The 24,250-nt window shown below is 49.6% G+C and overlaps 2 protein-coding genes across 2 annotated transcripts in view; one reads left to right on the top strand and one right to left on the bottom strand.

The window, feature by feature from the left end:
- Positions 1–403: 403 nt before the first annotated feature.
- On the top strand, positions 404–9,916 carry pip4p2 (phosphatidylinositol-4,5-bisphosphate 4-phosphatase 2; the record flags this gene model as incomplete). The annotated part of the gene is made up of 7 exons (XM_080525315.1): positions 404–509; positions 6,675–6,823; positions 7,542–7,648; positions 8,049–8,172; positions 8,640–8,692; positions 9,462–9,552; positions 9,773–9,916. 7 exons carry the CDS (start codon positions 404–406, stop codon positions 9,914–9,916), a joined length of 774 nt encoding a protein of 257 aa, XP_080381441.1.
- Positions 9,917–12,561: 2,645 nt separating this feature from the next.
- LOC308154019 (focal adhesion kinase 1-like) overlaps positions 12,562–24,250 on the bottom strand; it is a gene marked incomplete at both ends in the record, with an annotated part of 38,041 nt that continues 26,352 nt past the window's right edge. Inside the window, 14 exons of the mRNA XM_080527199.1 lie at positions 12,562–12,762; positions 13,129–13,209; positions 15,636–15,791; positions 16,048–16,139; positions 16,226–16,265; positions 16,442–16,501; positions 16,783–16,857; positions 18,260–18,385; positions 18,554–18,640; positions 19,056–19,164; positions 19,855–20,059; positions 20,483–20,572; positions 22,766–22,866; positions 23,439–23,554. Coding sequence (XP_080383325.1) covers positions 12,562–12,762; positions 13,129–13,209; positions 15,636–15,791; positions 16,048–16,139; positions 16,226–16,265; positions 16,442–16,501; positions 16,783–16,857; positions 18,260–18,385; positions 18,554–18,640; positions 19,056–19,164; positions 19,855–20,059; positions 20,483–20,572; positions 22,766–22,866; positions 23,439–23,554 — 1,539 coding nt within the window. The remainder of the gene's footprint in view (positions 12,763–13,128; positions 13,210–15,635; positions 15,792–16,047; positions 16,140–16,225; positions 16,266–16,441; positions 16,502–16,782; positions 16,858–18,259; positions 18,386–18,553; positions 18,641–19,055; positions 19,165–19,854; positions 20,060–20,482; positions 20,573–22,765; positions 22,867–23,438; positions 23,555–24,250) is intronic.

Below are 24,250 nucleotides of genomic sequence, written 5' to 3'. Positions count from 1 at the left end.
CATCACCAGACTACTGTCTTATTAACAATCATGGAGGTGATCCTGGTGTATCACCATGGAGATGATTCTGGTGTGTCACCCTGGTGATTCTGGTGTGCCAGACTACTGGCTTCTCAACAGTACAACATGGAATAACGACAGAGCCGTTCTTAGAATCTTAAGATTCCGTTCGGTTCTATTCCAAAGTTCCAAATTCCATCACAGTGAAACGAAAAAAAAAGAAAGGGCGTGTTGTGGGGGGTCTGCAATAACCCCCCACCCCGGTGTGACGTCTTTAGCTCCACCTCCGAGGCGCCGGAGCAGAAGACCCGAGCCTCTCCCGAGGAAGGAAACACCGGACAGAGGAGACGTGCCGCCGCCGTTGTTATTGTTGTTGTTTATTGGGCTGAAGCGCTGTCTCGACATGGCCTCCGACGGCATGGACGAGCGGTCCCCGCTGCTGTCAGCACCGGACTCGGGGAGCGTCACGCCCACGGCGCCGCCGTACCTGCAGGAGGCCGGTCCCAGAGGTAAACCAGACCCACACTCTACTCCACTCTGGGTGCTGCTGAATCATTTTGGGCGTGTTGTGTTGAGCAATGTTGTTTGCACGGTGGGTGAATGGTCAAGGCGGAGGGCATCAGAATGAAATCTAGTAGCGGACCTTTAGACATGAAACGGTGGAGCTTTTATCGTTTAGGGGCAGCAGGCCTGGGGGTGTGTGTACATTCCTGCTGCTCGCTGCTGCAGAAACACCCGCATCACGACGCGTTGTTTTGCTGGCCTGTGTTTTGCTATCAGACTGACGTTTCCACAAAACAATGACTCGCCCGTGGTTCGAGATGGACATGACAATGGTTTGGTCCCCCGCGGAGGATCGATGAGGTGATTTCGATCAGCTGCGAATTCACGCTGATGAAGCGCCGGTGAAAAACGACAGCGTAGATATTTCTGGTTGATTTGGATCGAATCAATAAGGCGATTCATTATTTCACACTCCTTCATTGTTGTTTACCTTATATTCAAAGAATACAGACCCGTCTGTGTTTTATTCCATTGGATCTGTGTTGTAAATCTTATTGCAAGTCTCGTTGATTTGGCATTGCGTTGGCTACAAGTCGACAGAGCAGCTCTACAACACCAATCATCACCAACCACAGAATGTAACAAGGATAATACATACATACATATAAACAGTACCAGTAAAAATAATAAAATATACAGATTATTAAAGGAGCAGTGCAGGGGAGGGAGTGGATTGCAGAGTGTCATGTTAATGGAGGTGGTAGGTGTTGGTCTGTTGTTGTTGGGTAAACTGCAGGAATAGAATAGACAACTCCTCATCTCCTCATAGGAGAATCACAACACACCTGCAGCTAAGAACACATCAACACTGGGCACTGGCGGACTCAGGGGGAGCGACCGCCCCTCCTGGTGCCCCCAGAGTTGAAAAACGTCTCTTAAGTGCCCTTTTAAGTGGCAAAAATGAGGGGACGTGCCCTATTGGTGCCCCTCCAATGGTCTAAACTTGACCATGTGCCCCCACAGTTGAAAAACGTCACACTAAAGTGCCCTTTTGAGTGGCAACATTAGAGGATGTGCCCTATTGGCTGCCCTTCCAATGGTCTAAACTTGACCATGTGCACTGATGGGGTCCCATGTTGTGCAGTATGTCCCCTTTTTTTTCTTTTCGCCCCTGCCCTTCCAACAGCCTGAGTCCACCACTGACACTGGGTTTATCTCAATCAATCAATCAAACTTTATTTATATAGCCAGTCATGCTGTCAAGTCATGCATTGAATGCAACTCCCAAGTGCTGAACTACTATGACATCATCACACCTAAGATTAGGCTACTCATTCCATATCATGCCCTTGGACTTTGGTGGCCCTGAGCATGATTTTGATTGTGCCCCCTCCCCCCCCCCCTGCTACGTTTTGTTGATGGGGGGGGGGGGGGGGGGTGGTAGCAGACTTTTTCATCGACAGGGGTAGCAGACTTTTTGACTGACGGCTGGTAGCTTGCACTAAATCGACGGCAAATGTGAGGCCCCCTCTAGCGGTTGTGGCCCGAAGCAACTGCATGGTCTATTTATGCCAGCGGCCGGCCCTGACACTCCATATTCCATTGCTAGATGCAGTCAGGAGTGTTCTAAAAGTCCTTCTGGAACACTCTGGAGACAGTGGCTGCGTTAGTAAATTTGCTTTGGAAATCTGATTAGCACTGATCAATCAAACCATCAAATTACGTAGCCTACATGGTCCCTTTATGACGTTGAACCCAGTGTGCGCTCCGGCGCTCTCAGAGCGAATATACGAACGCAGCCAGCCAGTGTTTACTGTGCTATAAGTCCTTCTCTGGAGACAGTGACTGTTTCCTGTTCCGTCTCTATGGCTCCTCCACGGAGCTGACCTGACCAGACTAGCCATTCTGCCCCAGCCTCTCTCAGGCTCTCTCTGTCTCTCTGCATCTCTCTTTCTCTCTCTCTCTCCCTCCCTCTCTGTATCTCTCTCTCTTTGTCTCTCAGTATCTCTCTCTCTGTATCTCTCTCCCTGTGTCTTGCTCTCTCTGTCTCTCTCTCTCTGTATCTCTCTCTCTGTATCTCTCTCTCTCTGTCTCTCTCTCGCTCTCTCTGTATCTCTCTGTCCTCCCTTACTGTAAGTTACAGTAGTTATTTTGAATGCTAATGTGTTGTTGTTGTTTTTAAAAAGAATGTGGCCTTTTAAAATAATTAATAATTAATGAAATGTAATGAAAATACCGCATACCCCCCTGTGATACAGGGAGACCCAGAGAGAGAGGCGCAGCATGGTAGATGTGCAGGGACCAGGGGAGGCAGGGGGAGGACGGGGGGAGGCAAGGGGTGTGAGAGAGAGAGAGAGAGAGAGAGAGAGAGAGAGAGAGAGAGAGAGAGAGAGAGAGAGAGAGAGAGAGAGAGAGAGAGAGAGAGAGAGAGAGAGAGAGAGAGAGAGAGAGAGAGAGAGAGAGAGAGAGAGAGAGAGAGAGAGAGAGAGAGAGAGAGAGAGAGAGAGAGAGAGAGAGAGAGAGAGAGAGATACACCCAGGGAGAGAGCATAATACACACCTAAGGTACACAGTCTAATAGGTCTGTCTGAACTGTGTTGCACAGATGTGTTTACTGTTGTTGTTGTTGTTGTTTCTAGGGTTGTTGTTGTTAAGATTAAGTTAGATAGCCTGTCAAAAATGTCTAACAGGCGGAAACAAAATCCCGAAAGACAGTTCTGTCAAGTGTCTTTTTGGAAACATTAAAAAGACATCTGACCTTTTTAGATAGTTTGATAGACAGTTTGATGGATGGATAGATAGATAGATCTTAGACATTTAACAGAAGTCTTCATGCAAATAGATGTACAATAAATACATCTGTCTAAGTAAGTGAATCATCTATCCATCAGTAATCATAAGAAATAGTAGGCTAATCTATGCCAAATCCAGGGGCCTGTTACAATGCTAGAAGAACATCATTACTAGTCAGAAAGGCTTCAAACACCATTGTAGTTATGTCAGTTCTCGTAAATTACACCATCAAACTACACCATCATATTGAACATAAATCTTTAGATTAGATTCAACTTTATTGTTATTGCAGAGTGCAAGCATCAGACAACGAAATGCAGTAAAAAGTGTATGTCAGAAGCAGGATTCGAACCCCTGTCTTAAAAGAATGACCTGACAGCAGCTGTTAATACCACTCTGCCATCCTGATGACCTGATGGTGAGTAGCCTGCTGCTATTATAACCACAGTAGTGAATGAATTTATTAAAATATGAAAATAAAACAATAAATAGGGACTAGTATGACATATGTTTGTGTCATATGTAATATTTTTGCCAAGCCATTTCCCTCGCCTTGTTAATTGTGGCAGTATTGCCCTTTTTTTTGTCTTCATAAAGCTCCATAAGCTGGGTGCTGCGCTGTCATTTTAGTATCTTCTTTTCGACAATCGGCTGTTCTGGGCTGCTTATTACTCGTATTATTATGCTTATTAATGCACACGCTCAAAGTCAGCATTTCCAACCGTGAACTGAGTTATCATTGACGAGACAAAGTGGGATGGGATTATTGGAACGAGTTGAGTCTTAAATCACAATTGAGATTAGCTCGAACCAGGCTTTTTCAACTAATCGCTGAGGTAGTTATCAACGTACGTGGAATACCCCCCCAGCTTAATCTTCTTCTCATCTGATTTCACTGCTGACAAATCCCCCAGACCTTACTGGCCGCCTCAAAGACGCCTTTGTGTCGTTGTGGGCCTGAAGAAATTGATGATGTCTTACGTTCAATGCAAAAAAACTGTGTTGACTTCAGGGTCAGGGTCTTCAAGGTCAGGGTCAGTGTTTTATAGTAAAAAAAAACAACAACAGGAAATTAAGCCCCAGAAATGTCCCTGATCTAAATGGTAAATGGTCTGCACTTAACGGTTTCCAATTTTTGATACCGGTAAACCGTTCCTGAATATAACCAAATTTTTTGGGGTTAACCGCAGGATTCAAAATGACATTGTTGTCGGGCTTTCACTGAGCCGATAATTTCAAATGATTAAGCCCTATCCTTTCTGCGAACCTGTCGAACACTTTCCACGAGCAGTGCTGAAAAACCATCAGCACCCATTCACACACACATTCACACACCAATGGCAGCAAGCTACCATGCAAGGCGCCGGCGATTTGGGGTTCAGTGTCTTGCCCAAGGACACCTCGACACGTGGACGGCGGGGGATCGAACCGCAGAACCGCCAACCTTGCGATCATTAGACGCAAATCTACCTTCTGAGCCACAGCTGCTCCAGACACAGCTGTCCTTGATGTCCCAGATGTCCTCTTCACTGACAAGGTTTTCCAGCACTCAGATTTGACTCCTCCTACAGTACAGTAGCATAGATGCGGCAGTCACGCAGCCCGGTCACGTCTCTATACTGGCTCCACTCTGGTGGAACGAGCTTCCCACGGCTGTCAGAACTGCAGAGTCACTCCCCATCTTCCACCTGAGACTGAAGACCTCCATCTCTTCAGGCTACACCTTAACTGTCCCTCCTGAGTCATCTACTACCCCCCTGTACTGTTTCTCCTGAGCCATCCCTGTACTGTTTCTCCTGAGACATCTACTACCCCCCTGTACTGTTTCTGCTGAGACATCTACTACCCCCCTGTACTGTTTCTCCTGAGACACCTACTACCCCCCTGTACTGTTTCTGCTGAGACATCTACTACCCCCCTGTACTGTTTCTCCTGAGACATCTACTACCCCCCTGTGCTGTTTCTCCTGAGACATCTACTACCCCCTATACTGTTTCTCCTGAGACATCTACTACCCCCCTGTACTGTTTCTCCTGAGACATCTACTACCCCCTGTACTGTTTCTCCTGAGACATCTACTACCCCCCTGTACTGTTTCTCCTGAGACACCTACTACCCCCCTGTACTGTTTCTCCTGAGACACCTACTACCCCCCTGTACTGTTTCTCCTGAGACATCTACTACCCCCCTGTACTGTTTCTCCTGAGACATCTACTACCCCCCTGTACTGTTTCTCCTGAGACATCTACTACCCCCCCTGTACTGTTTCTGCTGAGACATCTACTACCCCCTATACTGTTTCTCCTGAGACATCTACTACCCCCCTGTACTGTTTCTCCTGAGACATCTACTACCCCCCTGTACTGTTTCTCCTGAGACATCTACTACCCCCCTGTACTGTTTCTCCTGAGACATCTACTACCCCCCTGTACTGTTTCTCCTGAGACATCTACTACCCCCCTGTACTGTTTCTCCTGAGACATCTACTACCCCCCTGTACTGTTTCTCCTGAGACATCTACTACCCCCCTGTACTGTTTCTCCTGAGACATCTACTACCCCCCCTGTACTGTTTCTCCTGAGACATCTACTACCCCCCTGTACTGTTTCTCCTGAGACATCTACTACCCCCCTGTACTGTTTCTCCTGAGACATCTACTACCCCCCTGTACTGTTTCTGCTGAGACATCTACTACCCCCCTGTACTGTTTCTCCTGAGACATCTACTACCCCCCCTGTACTGTTTCTCCTGAGACATCTACTACCCCCCCTGTACTGTTTCTCCTGAGACATCTACTACCCCCCTGTACTGTCCCTCCTGAGACATCTACTACCCCCCTGTACTGTCCCTCCTGAGACATCTACTACCCCCCTGTACTGTTTCTGCTGTGTCAAATAAATAATCTTCCTCCTTCTAGCACGACAACTGCCAATGGCCCTAAGCCTGAGAATAGATTATTTTTTCCTGCTATGACTGGTGGATAGATGTAAGTAAGCGCTTACTTAGTAAAATCTATTGATTGTAAGTTGCTTTGGAATTAGACGTTTGTTAAATGCCCAAAATGTACATAAAACAACACATACTCACTACTGGACTGGGTCAGGGTCAGGATCAGGGTTAGGGTGTGTGCGTGTGTGTGTGTGTGTGTGTGTGTGTGTGTGTGTGTGCATGCTTGTGTGTATGTGTGCGTGTGTGTGTGTCTGCCTCAGGCTTTGGGGAATTTTACCATGTGACTGGTGGGGCAGTCTGCTCTGCACACACACACACACACACACTGTTTTACTGCCACATTCCTACTGGAGTGATTGGGACCCTGGCACATCTGACGTCTGTGTGTCTGTGTGTGTCTGTGTGTGTGTGTGTGTGTGTGTCCTACAGCGGAGCTCCCCCCCCCCTACACAGCCATCGCCAGCCCAGATGCGGGCGGCGTGCCGGTCATCAACTGTCGTGTGTGTCAGTCCCTCATCAACCTGGACGGGAAGCTGCACCAACACGTGGTCAAGTGTACTGTCTGTAATGAGGCCACGGTAAGGCTACCCTATGCTATGCTACGCCATGCTATGCTGGTTAGTCCATGGTAAGGCTATGCTACGCTATGTTATGCTATGCTATGCTATGCTATGCTATGCTATGCTATGCTATGCTGGTTAGGCCACGGTAAGGCTGCACCGGGTACTAAGCTACGCTAGTTAGCAGGAGCTCTAATACCGGGAGTGACAGCAGTAACCATGATGCTAAATCTGTTTCTCTCCCCCTCTCTCTCTCTTTCATTCACTCACTCGCTCTCGCTCTCTCGCTCTCGCTCACTCACTCACTCTCTCTCTCTCTCACTCACTCACTCACACACTCACTCTCTTTCTCACTCACTCACTCACTCTCTCTCTGCTTTTTTTGTTGCACCTATGATAAACAAATAATTATTAATTAGAACATATTATTTCAATTCTTCTATTATATGATGGTGGTCCTTTTACAGTTAAGGTTAATAGGCTTACTACTGGATCAGAAGTCTATGTCTAGACTCTGCACCAATCAGGGCCCTCTGTCTAGACTCGGCACCAATCAGAAGTTGGACTGGTTTACACAGACATGAGTCAGCAGAATTTACATTGTTCAGTCTGTCTGGTTTATCCTTCTAAACAGTCTCTTATCTTCTTCTCTTCCTCACTCTCCTCCTCCTCCTCCTCCTCCTCCTCCTCCTTCTTCTCCTCCCCCTTCTTCTCCTCCCCCCCCCTCCCCCTGCAGCCAATCCAGAACCCTCCTCCAGGTAAGAAGTACGTCAGATGTCCCTGTAACTGTCTGCTGATCTGTAAAGACTCCTCCCGCAGGATAGGATGTCCCCGGCCCAACTGGTAGGTCTGACCTCCAATCAGATGCCTTTATTTACTGTCCAATCAGCTGTTGGGAAACATGGCATGTTTTGATGATCAGGGCACAGCCTCAGCCATCTGGGGGGGGGGGGCAGTCAGGGGGTTAAGTGCCTTGCTCAAGGGCACAACGGCACCTTAGATGCACACTGGCCAGCAATAGGTTCCCTCCTGGGGTTGGGTGTTGGGATCGAACCGGCGACCTCTCTAACCTCTAGGCGACCTAACCCCCCCCCCCTCCCCCGTCGTCATTCAGCCTACATCATTAACCCTCGTCTCTGTTCCCCCTCCTGAGCTACTCTGTGACTTCATAACCCTGTGACTTCATAACCCTGTGACATCATAACCCTGTGACATCATGTCTGCCTGCCTGCCCCTCCCACAGCAGACGCATCATCAACCTGAGCCCGGTGACGGTGGTGCCGGAGGAGCAGCCGTCCCAGCCCGCCCTGCCGCTGCAGCCCGAGGGCCTCAGGGTCGTCTGCGGCCACTGTGGCAACACCTTCCTGGTACGGGTCACTTCCTGTTCCTGCTCCTGCTGACCCATCACAAATCACTGCCTCAGAAACTGGTTGTTGTACTGTGTACTGTAGCCGTGTGTGTGTGTGTGTGTGTCTGTGTGTGTGTGTGTGTGTGTGTGTCTGTGTGTGTGTGTGTCTGTGTGTGTGTGTGTGTGTGTATGTGTGTGTGTCTGTGTGTCTGTGTGTTTGTGTGTTTGTGTGTCTGTGTGTCTGTCTGTCTGTGTGTGTATGTGTGTGTGTGTGTGTGTGTGTGTGTGTGTGTGTGTCTGTCTGTCTGTCTGTGTGTATGTGTGTGTCTGTGTGTCTGTCTGTCTGTGTGTATGTGTATGTGTGTGTGTGTGTCTGTGTGTGTCTGTGTGTGTCTGTGTGTGTGTGTGTGAGGTCCAACTACCGTTAGCGTAGGTCTCATTCGAACATAATAATCCATAATCAAAAGTGTGTGTGTGTTTCCACAGTGGATGGAGCTGCGGTTCAACACACTGGCCAAGTGTCCTCACTGCAAGAAGATGTGAGTTCTGCCTGGCAACAGTAACCAAAGAACGCTGCTCTCGCTAGGCTAGTTAGCCACTATTCACTATTCTCTATGCTCTCACTCGGTGTGTGCGTCTGAGTGTGCGCACGCATGTGCGTGTGTGCATGTGTGAGAGACAGTAGAGAGGGCACTAGCATGGTCTCCAACAGACAGAGAGAGAAGGAGAGAGGGAGGGAGGAAGAGAGAAGGAGGGGGGGAGGGAGGGAGGGAGGGAGAGAGAGCAGACAAAAGGGAGAGGAAACTAAGAGAGATATGTGGAGAGGAGAGAGGTGCATCTTGGGAAGGCTGAGGCTTCATTACTCTGAGAATGGACAGGGCTGATCAGAGAAAGAGAGAGAGAGAGAGGGGGAAATGGAGGGAGGGAGGGATTAGACATCTTTTCGCTGTTTCATTTGTTATCCAGAAGAATGTTTGAGTCCAGTCACATGAGGCGCATGTGAGGGGTTGTGTGTGTGTGTGTGTGTGTGTGTGTAACCCAGGGAGTACAGTTAGACATGTGATACAGGACGTGTCACCAGACCCAGCGGAGCCAATCAGGGACTCCTGGTTCTACTGTGACGACTCACACACACACACACACACACACACACACACACACACACACACACACACACACACACACACACACACACACACACACACACACACCTAAACTCCTCAGGCAGCTGATGTGACATGAGTTCTGACAACGGAGCTGTCCCTAACTGGTGTGTGTGTGTGTGTGTGTGTGTGTGTGTGTGTCCAGATCGTCAGTGGGCAGTGCTCTCCCTAGGAGGCGGTGCTGTGCCTATATCACCGTAGGAATGATCTGCATCTTCATCGGAGTGGGATTAACGGTAAGAACCATCGCAAGTACCACAGTAACACTAAGGACCATAGTAACCATCGTAACCATAGTAACAGTCAGATTAATGGTAAGAACCATAGTAACGGTAAGAACCATAGCAACCATAGTAACACTCTCCTCTCCTCCCCTCTTCTCCCCTCGTCTCATCCCCCCTTCCCTCCCCCCTCCTCTCTCCCCCCATCCCCCTCCCCCCCGTCCTCCCCCTGCAGGTGGGGACCCAGGACTTCGCGGGGCGGTACCATGCCACCTACGTGTCGTGGGCGTTGGCCTACCTGCTGGGTCTGGTGTGTCTGATACGAGCGTGCTACTGGGGTGCCATCCGGGTCAGCTACCCCGAGAACAGCTTCGCCTAGAAGGACCCCCTCCCTCCCTCCCCCCCTGGTCCCCCCCTCCTCCCTCCTCCCTCTCTCCTTCTCTCTCTCTGGCCAAGCCAACTCTCGTTTTGTTTAAAAAAAAAAAACATTTGACGCCATTGTGGCACCAAAGGTTCCCTGGCGGGGGATCTGGGAAGGTTTGGTGCCAAGATGGCGTCTGCTGGTGGACCGTGGCGCCGCTGAGGGGCCCTGCTGGGCCCGGTCAGACAGCTCAGATCCAGGAAGGCAGGGATCCAGTCCAGGGTTTACCAGCAACCAGGAAATCCCTCTAAACGGAATCGGTCGATCGAATGTCTGTCTGATTAATTGATTATAACTGAATTTGTTTAATCGTGTGATTTGAATAACTCCAACTTTGATCAACGAGGTGATTGGATAGCGCTGTGAACCTTCCGGGCCCCTCATCTCTACTGGTCCGGTCTGACTAACTGGAGGGCGGCCATTTTACCTTCCATAACCAGACTGGAGGGCGGCCTTCCAGAACCAGACCAAATGACCAGATGTTCTCAGAACAGTTGGCCCACTACGACCATATGATCATATGCAATTATGACGCCCCATTGCTGCTAGTTCCCATAGCTACACCGACCATACAGTATATAACCCTTCTGTATTCTCCACACACACACACACACACACACACACACACACACACACACACACACACACACACACACACATACAGTACTGTTCTTGATTTTAATACTATGTAATGATCGACTTTTAAACAGATCTTTAAGCCCCAGTGTGCCAACCCTAACCCACCCTGTCTCATCTGCCTTCTCATTGGTCAGTCAGGGTTGGGGTCGATGCCATTCTCAACCAGGAAGTAAACTCAAAAGACAATTTTGACATTTTCCTCATTGAAGATGTGCTGAAGGGGTGTGGCCTAGGACTGGGATGTACTTCCTGGGGGTGTGGCCTAGGACTGGGGTGTACTTCCTGGGGGTGTGGCCTAGGACTGGGATGTTGTTCCTGGGGGTGTGGCCTAGGACTGGGATGTTGTTCCTGGGGGAGTGGCTTAGGACTGGGGTGTACTTCCTGGGGGTGTGGCGTTAGGACTGGGATGTTGTTCTGGTTAAACCTTCTCACCCGACCCTCCTCCTCCTCCTTCTCATCCGCCCCCCCTGCCCCCAACCTGCCGCCCCCCTGTTCTTTGTACATACTGATGTCCATTCTGAGGCTGGAGCTGGAAATAGAACAGATGGCTTCCTGGGTCTTTTTAAAAATGATAATTTATCAATAAAATGTACAAAATGTGCTAATCTCTCTGTCTGTGTTACTTATCTTCTATACACGCACACTCTCTCTAACACACAGACACACACACTCTCTCTCTCACACACACACACACACAGGAGGAATGACATCAAAGCGGAACGATAACACATTTTTATTAGTTAGGAACTGTACAGGCTAGTCGTCTTCCTGAGAATCATTCATACCCAGAATGCCGAGCGGTTTGGTGGAGGTTGTACACATGATAGGGTGATAATGTCTGGGAGGGGGGAGGGGGATTCATATAACAACAGACTTAAATATACAAAACATCAGGTTGAGAAAAGAATGGCAGCCGGCAGACACAGGGTAAGAATCTAGGGTTGGGGTCAGGGGTCAAGGCTAGGGTCTGGGTTAGGGCAGAGCATGCTGTAACTAAACGCCAAACGTAGAGGGTTGGAACCTGTCATTTGGCACAAAATAGTTGTTCTCCATTGTAGTTCAAACTTCATAGTACACTCCTTCATAGGCTCCTCACCTCAGCCCCGCCCCTTGTCACACAAGCCCCTCCCACCAGCCCCACCCCCGTTGTTAGACAAAATGCTGAACGCTTCAAAATAGATTTCTTTGTATATTTACTATTAGTCATGTGACGTGTGAGTTGGATAAAAAGGAGATAAGAGATTATTTTTCATATTTTAATTCACTGTGTGAAGAGGTGCCTGAGTCTATATGTCAGAAAATGGCAAAAAATAAGAAAGAAATAATCTAAATGAACTTATGATCCAGCCTTGGTCCAGAGAGCAGGGAGCAGCTTCCTGCTGTGCTGCTGGACGACAGGAAGTTTAAAATACGTGGAAACCCAACCAATGAGACTCAGTTCATCATCATCATCATCATCATCATCATCATCGTCGTCATCGTCATTGTCAGAGGTTGCGGTTCTTCAGAGAGTTCCAGTTTCTTTGTTTCTCTTCCAGATCTGGTGATTATTGATCTGGTGATTACTGATCTGGTGATTATTGATCTGAAGACATCGCTGAGTTGAAACTAAATAAACAAAATGGCTGACCTCTGACCCCGGGGGCTGGAGGCAGCAACACCAGTCTATAACATGTCGGAGGGAAGAGGTGTGTGTGTGTGAGTATACTGTATATGTGTGTGTGTGTGTTTAGGTCTCTGTCTTGTATCAGTTCCTCTGATCGAGGCCTGAGAGCAGTCTTGCGCGTGTGTGCGTTTGTGTGTGTGTGTGCGTTTGTGTGTGTGTGTGCTTCATTGAGCCCTGAGCTCAGTCTTGTGCTGTCTTCTTGTCGCTACGGGCGCCAGACCCACACCTTCTCACCCCTTCGGGACAGGCCACGCTCCCCGCCTCCTCCCCCCCCCACCGCGCGGTGTGGACGGGGGGGCTAGTGTGGGCGTGTCCTGAGGCGGGCGTGGTCGATGGCGTCCAGCAGGGTCTTGGCGTCCACGGCGAGGGCGTGGGCGGCCGTCAGCATCTGCTTCTTGTAGTCCCCCTGCAGGCTGGTCAGGACGTACTGCTGCGCCAGCTTCATCTTGGTGATCAGCTCCGCCAGGTCGGAGTTCAGCAGCTTCTGGGCCATCTCGATCTGTAGGGGGGGGGGGGGACTACGTTACCCACAATGCACTGTTTCACAGACCATCTCGATCTGTAGGGGGGGGGGGGACTACGTTACCCACAATGCACTGTTTCACAGACCATCTCGATCTGTAGGGGGGGGGAGGACTATGTTACCCACAATGCACTGTTTCACAGACCATCTCGATCTGTAGAGGGGGACAGGTGTCTGTGTGTCGTGTGTGTGTGTGTGTGTGTGGTACCTCTCTCTGTGTGTGGTACTTCACTGTGTGTGTGTGTGTGTGTGTGTGTGTGTGTGTGTGGTACCTCTCTGTGTGTGTGTGTGTGTGTGTGTGTGTGTGGTACCTCTCTCTGTGTGTGTGTGATTGTGTGGTACCTCTCTGTGTGTGCTGGCTGGCAGCACTGGTATGGTCTCGTCCACCGTGGCGAGAAGAGTCCTCAACGCCAGTCCCACCTCCTAGAGAACACACACACACACACACACGCACACGCACACGCACACGCACACGCACACGCACACGCACACACACACACACACACACACACACCAGGGTTTCCGTTAGAAAAATTTGCCGTCGGACATCGTGTCCGGGAAGAATTCGATTTACCGGACAAACGTGATATATTCCGGTCATCATATTAAAATATAATAAAAAAAAAAAAAATCAAAATCATATTTTTTTCCCCTCCAAATCTAATATAGCTGTTTGTCGCGGTGATTACTGTTGTGTAGCGGCCTATATGCCATTTAATGTCTATTTCTCATCCGATACGATTAGATGCGAGCTATATAATATATAATAATATAACATGATTTGACGCATGCGCGCTATGCCATGCGTCAAATCCAGCGCTGAACGGGTCCAGCGCTGAACGGGCGCCTCACTGGGAACTGAACAGACAGCATCGATCAATGAACGGACTCCACATTACGTTAACTGAAGTTTGTTAAATTGTTTGGGATTAATGTGAGTTTTCTATTTTCTCTTTCCAGTTTTACCCTTTTTTTTAAATCAATAAAACAACGTCATTTCTATAAGTCTCGCTGGTTGGGAAGGCATTTCGTTTAGCTCGAGAGTATGACAATGGGAAGAACATAACTGTTTATTGAGAAACAATTGATAGGCAGTCTGGGATACGTATATAAAGAAATACCACAATGTCTAGATGTACAACATTTTATTGAACAGTAACAGTGCAAGCATGTAGGCTTCTGGCGTGACACGGCTAGCCTAATTTCCGTTCATATGCCTTTTATCAGATAAAATAAAATAGAATAAAACTCTTTGAAAATAAATAGGCTTTAAATTAACTTGCAATGCGTATGTATAGGCTAATTTCCGTTCGATGTTACAGCCTAGGCCTATCGCCTATGCCTTTTCTCAGATAGATAGGGGATAGCCTTAAATAAAATAGCCTAGAGTAAAAACTCTGAAAATAACAATGGCTGCTCATATAATTCAGCTACTTATTAGGCCAACGTCGCTTTTTGGCAGCATTGAAGCGTGCAGCTGCGGACTTGAAATCAAAGCTGCAAAGTGTCTCTCCGCAACTTGCAATGCGCATTAGCCGTGTGACCTTGCCCTCCCCAAGGCGACTTCGGTCCGCAGTTTTAATTCGGTTCTGCAGAGAGAATCCTCTCTCTGCAGGCACTGGAGACGGGAATCAAGCAGGCTATCTTGGCCAGTGTGGCCCACTCTGGGTAAATTTCGCTGAAGTCTCAGATGAGGACTTCGCAGGCTGTTGAGAAACGCAAGCCCCCATAACCACGAAGCGCTGTCATGACACCGATGGCATCTCGTTGCACGTTTGTGGCATCGATGACCGGGGCTGTGGCTGGTGCTGAGTCATCATCGCTGGTCATTTCTTGGCCAAAATGACCAATGATGGTCTGGATGGCCGGTTTAGCATATTCTTCAAGCGCTGAGGGGACGGAATGAGTGATAATGAATCAGTGATGGCCTATTTTTTTTTTATGACAAAATGACATCAACAGCCAGATTAACTGAAAAGTAGGAAGGTTTAAATGTTTAAACTGCAACGTTTGCGTATTACTATGGTGGACGGGTTGGCAGGGTTGCCAGATAGGCATGGGTTACCGCCGAATGGGCTACTGTGTTTAAGCGGTAATAGACTGGTTAAACTGTAATCCCATCTGGCATCAATCCCATGTGGCACCTGTGCGCTGTTTCGCATAGGCCGGCCTACACATTAGGAGTCATCATCATGCCGGTGTCAAATCATATCATAATAAAAGAAATACATAGCCTATATATTCGTCTTTTTTAAAATAGAAGGAATCAGAATGTGAACTTTAGCGAATTGTATTCAAAGGGAATTATTTTCACCGGACAATATGTCCGGACAATATGTCCGACGACTTTTCAATTTGTCGGACTTCAAAAAAAATTACCGGACAAAGTCCGGCAATTACCGGTTAACGGAAACCCAGACACACACACACACACACACACACACATAATGCACATACATTACAATCAGCCCGTCCTGATTTCTACCTCCCCCGGCCTCCCTCAACCTCCCCAGTCTCCCTTAGCCTCCTCCTGCCTCCCCCAGCCTCCCTCAACCTCCCCTAGCCTCCCCTGGCCTCCCTTAGCCTCCCCTGGTCTCCCTTAGCCTCCCCCAGCCTCCCTTAAACTCCCTTAGCCTCCCCTGGCCTCCCTTAGCCTCCCCCAGCCTCCCCCAACCTCCTTCAGCCTTCTCCTGCCTCCCCCAGCCTCCCCCAATCTCCCCTAGCCTCCCTTAGCCTCCCCCAGCCTCCCATAGCCTCTCCCAGCCTCCCTTAGCCTCCCCCAGCCTCCCTTAGCATCCCCCGGCCTCCCTTAGCCTCCCCCAGCCTCCCTCAGCCTCCCCCAGCCTCACCTTGACCATGGGAACGTACTCCTCCGGAGGCGCAGGCTGGATCTTACTGGACATCTCGATCACGGCCTTGACCAACCCCGTCACGTTGTCATACACCCGGTCGTTGGAGCGGTCTAAGTTGGCCGTGGGGGGGGGGCTGATCTCCTGAGGTTGGAGCTACTCACACACACACACACACACACACACACACACACACACACACACATAATTTAGAATTTGCCATTTTGCAGACACTTTTAATCCAAAGCAATTTACAATTATTGATTATAGGGACATTCCCCCTGGAGTAACTGAGGGATAAGTGCCTTACTCGAGGGCGCACACACACACACACACGCACACACACACACACACACACACACACACACACACACACACACACACACACACACACACACACACACATGCCTACCTTCAGTCCCTGGGTGTGGGGGTCTGTAGGGGGGGGGGCCAGGCTGCTGGGGGCTCCAGGCCGCGGAGGCTTCTTAGGAGGGGCCACGTGCTCTGAGGAGGGAGAAATGGGTTAGGGTGTGTGTGTGTGTATGTGTGTGTGTGTGTGTATGTGAGTGTGTGTGTGTGTGTGTTCTCACCTAGTTGTCCAATAGGTTGGTAGATGTGCTGGTTTCCCATCTGAAGACAAAAACAGAAACAAATGATGAACACAAATTGACTACAGACATAATTTGAGAGAAATAGGCCTTGTGTACATAGAAAAAGTCTTAGATCTTTGATTTCAACTTGTGAAAAAAAACTAAATTGTTGTGTTTATATTTGTGTTCAGCGTATGTGTGTGTGTGTGTACTGACCAGTTCCAGCAGAGTGTCGTCCTCTCTGTCGATGCTGCCTCTGGAGTTCCTGGATTCACCCTAACAGAGAGGTTACAGGTCAGAGGTCAGAGACACCAGGGGAGGCTGGCAGAGGTAGAAACAGAGGTCAGACAGACACCAGGGGAGGCTGGCGGAGGTAGAAATCAGAGGACTGACGTGTGTGTGTGTGTGTGTGTGTGTGTGTGTGAGTGTGTGAGTGTGTGTGTGTGTGTGTGTGTGTGTGTGTGTGTGTGAGTGTGTGTGTGTGTGTGTGTGTGTGTGTGTGAGTGTGTGTGTGTGTGTGTGTGTGTGTGAGTGTGTGTGTGTGTGTGTGTGTGTACCAGAGATCTCTCCTCCTGCTCCAGCCATCTCTGGTCGTCCTCCATCTGCTGCTGCTGCATCATCAGCCTCTCCTCCATCAGGGGGGGGGCAGGGGGGGGGAGGCCGGACCCTCGGGGGTCCACACAGCCTCCCTCCTGGAGGGGCGGTGGGGGGTGGGGGGACCATTAGCATGTAGCATGTAGCATATTATTGTATTGTTCTTGTCCATAATGAATACATCATTCAAACATTCACAGTGAGTGTAGGTTGGAAAAAGTATGTGAACCCCTAGGCTAATCGTGACGTTAGAATTATAAGGTTCTATCTCCATTTTTGGTAAAGATTTAGTTTTTTACATAATCTGATCCATTAGGTGTTTATTAATGCCTGTGTGGTGTTATTTTTTTGTTAGTAATTAATAAAATACAAAGGTTCCATCTCACAAAACATAATGGAATGTAAAAACTTTGACGCTCAATATCTCTGAACTCCCCTAAACGGAGATAGAACCTTATAATTCTAAGCTCACGTAATGACTTCTACAAAGGCTAATTGGAGCAAAGATTGGAGGTGTGGGTTAGAGATACTTTGACTTGTAAAAAACAGTCAAACATTTTGAGTTTGCTATTCACAAGAAGCACCTGCTGATGTGAGCCATGCCTCGCAAAACAGAGATCTCAGACGTAACCTGACTGATTGTTGATTTGCATGAAGCTGGAAAGGGTTGCAAAGTAATCTCAAAGAGTTCACGTTTACATTTACATTTCTTAGCAGAAGCCTTATTCCAAAGCGACTTACAATCAATACATTTGACTAAGTAAGTGAATCAAACCTATCCGTCAGTCTTAGTAGGAAAAGTAACCCAGCTCAGGCCAGGGGCCTTTGACAGTCGTCGTGCTAGAAGAGGAATATTTTTTTTAATAGACACTGGAGAAACAGTACAAGGGGGGTAGTACATGTCTCAGAAGAAACAGTACAAGGGTGTAGTACATGTCTCAGGAGAAACGGTATAGGGGGGGAAGCAGGTGTCTCTGGAGAGGGGGGTAGTAGAGGTCTCAGGAGGAGCAGTTAAGGTGTAGCCTGAAGAGATGGAGGTCTTCAGTCTCAGTGATTCTGCAGTTCTGACAGCCGCGGGAAGCTCGTTACAGTTTAGATATTCATTGGTCCACAGTTAGACAAATTGTCTATAAATGGAAACGATTTAGTACTGTGGCTACTCTCCCTAGAAGTGGAGCCAAGATGACTCCAAAGGCACAACGCAGAATGCTCGATGAGGTAAAAAAAGAAGACTCGAGTAACAGCTAAAGGCTTGAAGGAATCATTGGAACTGGCTAACATCTCTGTTCATGAGTCTATCATACTTAAAACATTGAACTGACATTGAACTGACGTGTGTGTGTGTGTGTGTGTGTGTGTGTGAGTGTGTGAGTGTGTGTCTGTGTGTGAGTGTCTGTGTGTGTGTGTGTGTGTGTGTGTGTGTGTGTGTGTGAGTGTCACCTCCATGCTGGGGGCCCAGGTGGTGAGGTCGGGGGGTCTGTGGAGGCTCCAGGGCTCCTGGGGGGGGTACGCCCCTCCTCCGCTGGGCGCGGGGGGCACGCCGGGGGGGCCAGGGTAGCCTGTCACCTGGGGGGGGGGGGGTCACATAGTCACATCACACACACACACACACACACACACACACACACACAGAAGGAGAGAGCGATAGGGGGGATGGAGGGGTGAGGAGGGAGGAGGGATAGGAGGGAGAGGGAGAGGGAGGGAGAGGGAGGGAGGGGTGAGGAGGTAGAGTACCTGGTAGTGGTTGGTCTGTCCTGCGTGCTGGGGGGAGGGGAAGAAACCTTCACTGGAACGAGGACTGGGATAGCCTGGTCTGCTAGGCTAGAGACACACACACACACACACACACACACACACACACACACACACAGAATCAGAATTGCTTTTATTACATCAGTGTAGGTAGTGTGTACTAGGTAGTGTACTGGGTAGTGTGTTCTAGGTAGTGTTTTATGTAGTGTAATAGGTAGTGTGTTCTAGGTAGTGTGCTAGGTAGTGTAATAGGTAGTGTGCTAGGCAGGGTGCTAGGCAGGGTGCAAGGTAGTGTGCTAGGTAGTGTACTAGGTAGTGTGCTAGGTAGTGTGCTAGGTAGTGTACTAGGTAGTGTACTATGTAGTGTACTAGGTAGTGTACAAGGTAGTGTGCTAGGCAGTGTGTACTAGGCAGTGTGCTAGGCAGTGTGTACTAGGCAGGGTGCTAGGTAGTGTACTAGGCAGGGTGCTAGGTAGGGTGCTACCTTGGGTGGGGCCTCCTCAGAGGGCGCGTCCCAGGACACAGTGACCTGGCGTCTCATCTCCATCCTCAGCCTCTCCTCCTGCTGGGCCCGCTCCTCCTCCAGGATGGTGCTGTCAGGGTCAACACAGGGGTCAGGGTTAGGACCAGGGTTAGGACCAGGGTTAGGACCAGGGTTAGGACCAGGGTCAACACAGGGGTCAGGGGTTAGGGTTAGGACCAGGGTCAACACAGGGGTCAGGGTTAGGACCAGGGTCAACACAGGGGTCAGGGGTTAGGGTTAGGACCAGGGTCAACACAGGGGTCAGGGGTTAGGGTTAGGACCAGGGTCAACACAGGGGTCAGGGGTTAGGGGTCAGGGTTAGGACCAGGGTCAACACAGGGGTCAGGGTTAGGACCAGGGTCAACACAGGGGTCAGGGTTAGGACCAGGGTCAACACAGGGGTCAGGGGTTAGGGTTAGGACCAGGGTTAGGACCAGGTTTAGGGTTAGGACCAGGGTTAGGACCAGGGTTAGGGTTAGGACCAGGGTTAGGACCAGGGTTAGGACCAGGGTTAGGGTTAGGACCAGGGTTAGGACCAGGGTTAGGGTAAGGACCAGGGTTAGGACCAGGGTTAGGACCAGGGTTAGGACCAGGGTCAACACAGGAGTCAGGGGTTAGGGTTAGGACCAGGGTTGGGGGGGGTGCACTCTCATGTGTGCTTGCATGCGTGCATGCTTACACGCGTGTGTGCTTACATGCGTGCGTGTGTGTGGTGCATACGTGTGTCTGTGTGTGTGTGTGTGTGTGTGTGTGAGCGGACCTGAGCTGGGTCTGCAGCTCGGTGAAGCGGGGGCGTTTCCCCGGGTCGTAGGCCCAGCACTTGGTCATGAGGCTGTAGAGGGTGGGGGGGCACTGCTGGGGCATGGCCAGACGCTCGCCGTTCTCTATACGACCAATCACCTCGTTGTTCTTCACCCCCTGGAACGGCTTGATGCCGTACATCAGGATCTCCCACACACACACACCTGGGGGAGGGGGGAGAGAGTTACACACACACACACATACACACACACCCGGTGGAGGGGCATAGAGAGTTACACACACACACACACACACACACACACACACACACACACACACACACACACAAATACACCACACTCTCACACTGCTCCTCTACACACACACACACACACACACACACACACACACACACACACCTGGGAGGAGATAGAGTTGCTACTCTACACACACGCACACACATGCACACACACACACACACACACACACACACACACACACACACACACACACACACACCTGGAGAGAGAGAGAGAGAGTTACACACACATAGACACACACACATACACACCACACTCTCACACTGCTCCTCTACACACACACACACACACACACACACAGACACACACACACACACCATGACCTACCGAACATCCAGACATCGCTGGCGGAGGTGAAGCGTCTGAAGTTGATGGACTCTGGAGCCATCCATTTGATTGGCAGCTTCCCTTTGGAGGCTGAGAGGACACACACACACACACACACACACACACACACGCAGTGAACACACTGCACACAGATGTTGTCCTCATCATCATTGTGTGTGTGTGTGTGTGTGTGTCTGTCTGTGTGTGTGTGTGAGCAATGACTGGCCTTGCTGGCAGACATCTGCAGTAGATGTAGGTGACCACTAGGTGGTGCTGCAGCATCAGTCATTTACATTTACATTTTTACATTTACATTTTTGGCATTTAGCAGACGCCTTATTCCAAAGCGACTTACAATCAATACATTTGAATACTAAGCATGTGAATCAGCAGTCCACCATTCGTTGCAGGAAGAGTACTCTAGCTCGGGCCCGGGGCCACTGATAGAAGGAAAAACCTTCTCCCTATTATCGCCTTCTACTAAAACTTTTTTATTTTATTTTTTATTTTTTTATATTACTGGAGAAACTGAGAAACAGTACCAGGGGGGCAATAGAAGTTCTTAGGGACACAGTAGAGGGGAAAGCGGGTGTCTTTAGGAGACGTAGTGGTGAGGGTCAGAAGATGTCTCAGGAGGAGCAGTTAAGATGTAACCTGAAGAGATGGGTCTTCAGTCTACGACGGAAGATGGGTAGTGACTCTGCCGTTCTGACAGCCGTGGGGAGCTCATTCCACCAGCGGGGAGCCAGTGTTGTGAAGAGACGTGATCGGGCAGCCCGACTGCTGTGTAGAGGAGGTGGGGCCAGTCGGCCAGCCGAGGTGGAGGAACGGAGTGAGCGGGCAGGGGTTTGGGGGGTTACCATTTCCTTCAGGTAGGCAGGGGCTGTCCCTTTAGCTGCCTGGTATGCAAGCACCAGGGTCTTGAATCTGATGCGAGCTGCTATCGGGAGCCAGTGCAGGGTGCGAAGGAGAGGGGTGACATGCGAGTATTTGGGGAGGTTGAATACCAGCCGGGCAGCAGCATTCTGGATGAGCTGCAGAGGTCTAATGGCTGAAGCGGGGAGCCCAGCGAGGAGTACATTGCAGTAATCCAGGCGGGAGATGACCAGTGCCTGGGTCAAGAGTTGCGCTGCCTCTCTGGTAAGGAATGGTCGTATCCTTCTGATGTTGTAGAGGAGGAATCTGCAGGAGCGAGCCGTTGCTGCAATGTTCTCCGCACAGGATAGTCGGTTATCCAGGATCACTCCAAGGTTCTTGGCTGTCAGGGAGGGGGTTACAGTAGAGTTCTCCACTGTGATGGAGAAGTCTTGGAGAGGGCAGGCTTTCCCGGGGATGAAGAGGAGCTCGGTCTTGTTAAGATTGAGCTTGAGATGGTGGTCAGCCATCCAAGTTGAAATGTCAGCGAGACATGCTGAGATACGGGTTGCCACGTGTACATCAGACGGGGGGAAGGACAGGAAGAGTTGAGTGTCGTCTGCGTAGCTGTGGTAGGAGAGCCCATGTGAAGAGATTACCGAGCCAAGAGACTTGGTGTAGAGGGAGAAGAGTAGGGGCCCTAGGACGGAACCCTGGGGAACTCCAGTGGAGAGGGTTCGTGGAAAAGATAGCGATTCTCTCCAGGTCACCTGGTAGGAGCGGCCCGCCAGGTAGGAAGAAAACCAGGAGTGTGCGGTGCCAGAGATGCCCAGGTCTGAGAGGATGGAGAGAAGGATCTGGTGATTGACTGTGTCGAAGGCAGCAGACAGGTCAAGGAGAATGAGAACAGAGGAGAGTGCGTCATGAGTATCACATGTAGGGTTAGGTAGACGATCGACAGGTCAGGGAAGACGGTTGTAGAAGAGGGTTGGGCGGGTAGGGTTATACCGTAAACCGTATACCGTTATACCGTAAACCGCGGTTTTTGAAAATAGCAACGTTATTTGTCAATACTGTCATAACACCGTCATAAATTGCTATATATAATAAACGCTGTAAGTGTGTTTGTCCAGCACCACTGTCTGTGTGGTTGAAGATGCTATGAAAGTGATGACAGAACAGGTAGTATACCTGTGTGTGTGTGTGTGTGTGTACCTTTGTTTTAGTTTTTTTAAAGTTTTTTTTTCTGAGTGGGGCAGTCCCACTCCTATTTTTACAGTGAAAACAGACAGGAAAGTAAGGAGAAGAAGGGAGAGAGGGCATGTCAGCAGGGCATGGGCCGGATTCAAACCCATGCCAACATGGGCATATGTGTGCACTGTAGACCGCGGTGCTAGACCACTGGACTACCCCAGGCCACGTGTGTACCTTTGTAGTAGGAGCTGTCCTCCATGTAGCGAGACAGACCAAAGTCTCCGAGCATCACACAGTCAGAGGAAGACACAAGGACATTCCTGGCAGCGATGTCTCTAGATTAACACAGGGCCAGATTAATACAGGGCCAGATTAATACAGGGCCAGATTAACACAGGGCCAGATTAACACAGGAGCAGATTAACACAGGAGCAGATTAACACAGTAGCAGATTAACACAGGAGCAGATTAACACAGGAGCAGATTAACACAGGGCCAGATTAACACAGGGCCAGATTAACACAGGGCCAGATTAACACAGGGCCAGATTAACACAGGGCCAGATTAACACAGGGCCAGATTAACACGGGCCAGATTAACACAGGGTCAGATTAACACAGGGCCAGATTAACACAGGGCCAGATTAACACGGGGCCAGATTAACACGGGGCCAGATTAACACAGGGCCAGATTAACACAGGGCCAGATTAACACAGGGCCAGATTAACACAGGGCCAGATTAACACAGGAGCAGATTAACACAGGGCCAGATTAACACAGGGCCAGATTAACACAGGGCCAGATTAACACAGGGCCAGATTAACACAGGTTAAGACAGAAGGACCAGATTAAGACAGCAGGACTGTGTTATCTGGATGAAAGCAGCCCCAGGTGGAGACAGTGGTACCTGTGGACGAAGCGTTTGCTCTCCAGGTAGGCCAGCGCGGTGCTGAGCTGGTGGGAGAACAGGATCAACGTAGACAGTTCCAGATTATACTTCCTGACCTGGAGGAACGACCTCAACTACAGGAGGGAGGGAAGGGAGGGAGGGAGGGGAGGGGAGGGCAGGGGAGGGGAGGGGAGGAGGGGAGGGAGAGAGAGAGAGGGTGAATAAGTAATCTTTCGTGTCTACAGTGATAGAAGAATGACATAAGACACACACACCTGTACACGTAACACACCTGTACACTTAATCACTTAACACACCACTTAACCCACCTGTACACTTAACCCACCTGTACACTAACCACTTAACCCACCTGTACACTTAATCACTTAACACACTTCTACACTTAACACACCTCTACACTTAACACACCTGTACACTTAACACACCTGTACACGTAACACACCTGTACACTTAATCACTTAACACACCACTTAACCCACCTCTACACTTAACCCACCTCTACACTTAACACACCTGTACACTAACCACTTAACCCACCTCTACACTTAACCCACCTCTACACTTGACACACCTGTACACTAACCACTTAACACACCTGTACACATAAAACACCTGTACACTAACCAGCCAACACACCTGGCTGCTGTTATTGCTACCAATATCAGTGTCATGTGATCAGTGTCATGTGATCATGTGTGCTATGGTGCGTGTGAGCTCTCCCACCTCCCGCACAGCAAAGTGGTGTGTTTCAGCATGGCTACTTCCTGGTGTGACCTCACTACTTCCTGGTGTGACCTCACTACTTCCTG

This window comes from Nansenia antarctica, assembly GCF_963989245.1.
Source record: "Nansenia antarctica genome assembly, chromosome: 3".
NCBI classification, from domain to species: Eukaryota; Metazoa; Chordata; class Actinopteri; order Argentiniformes; family Microstomatidae; genus Nansenia; species Nansenia antarctica.
Note: the sequence above shows the minus strand (reverse complement) of the source record. Positions and strands in the feature narration are given on the sequence as shown.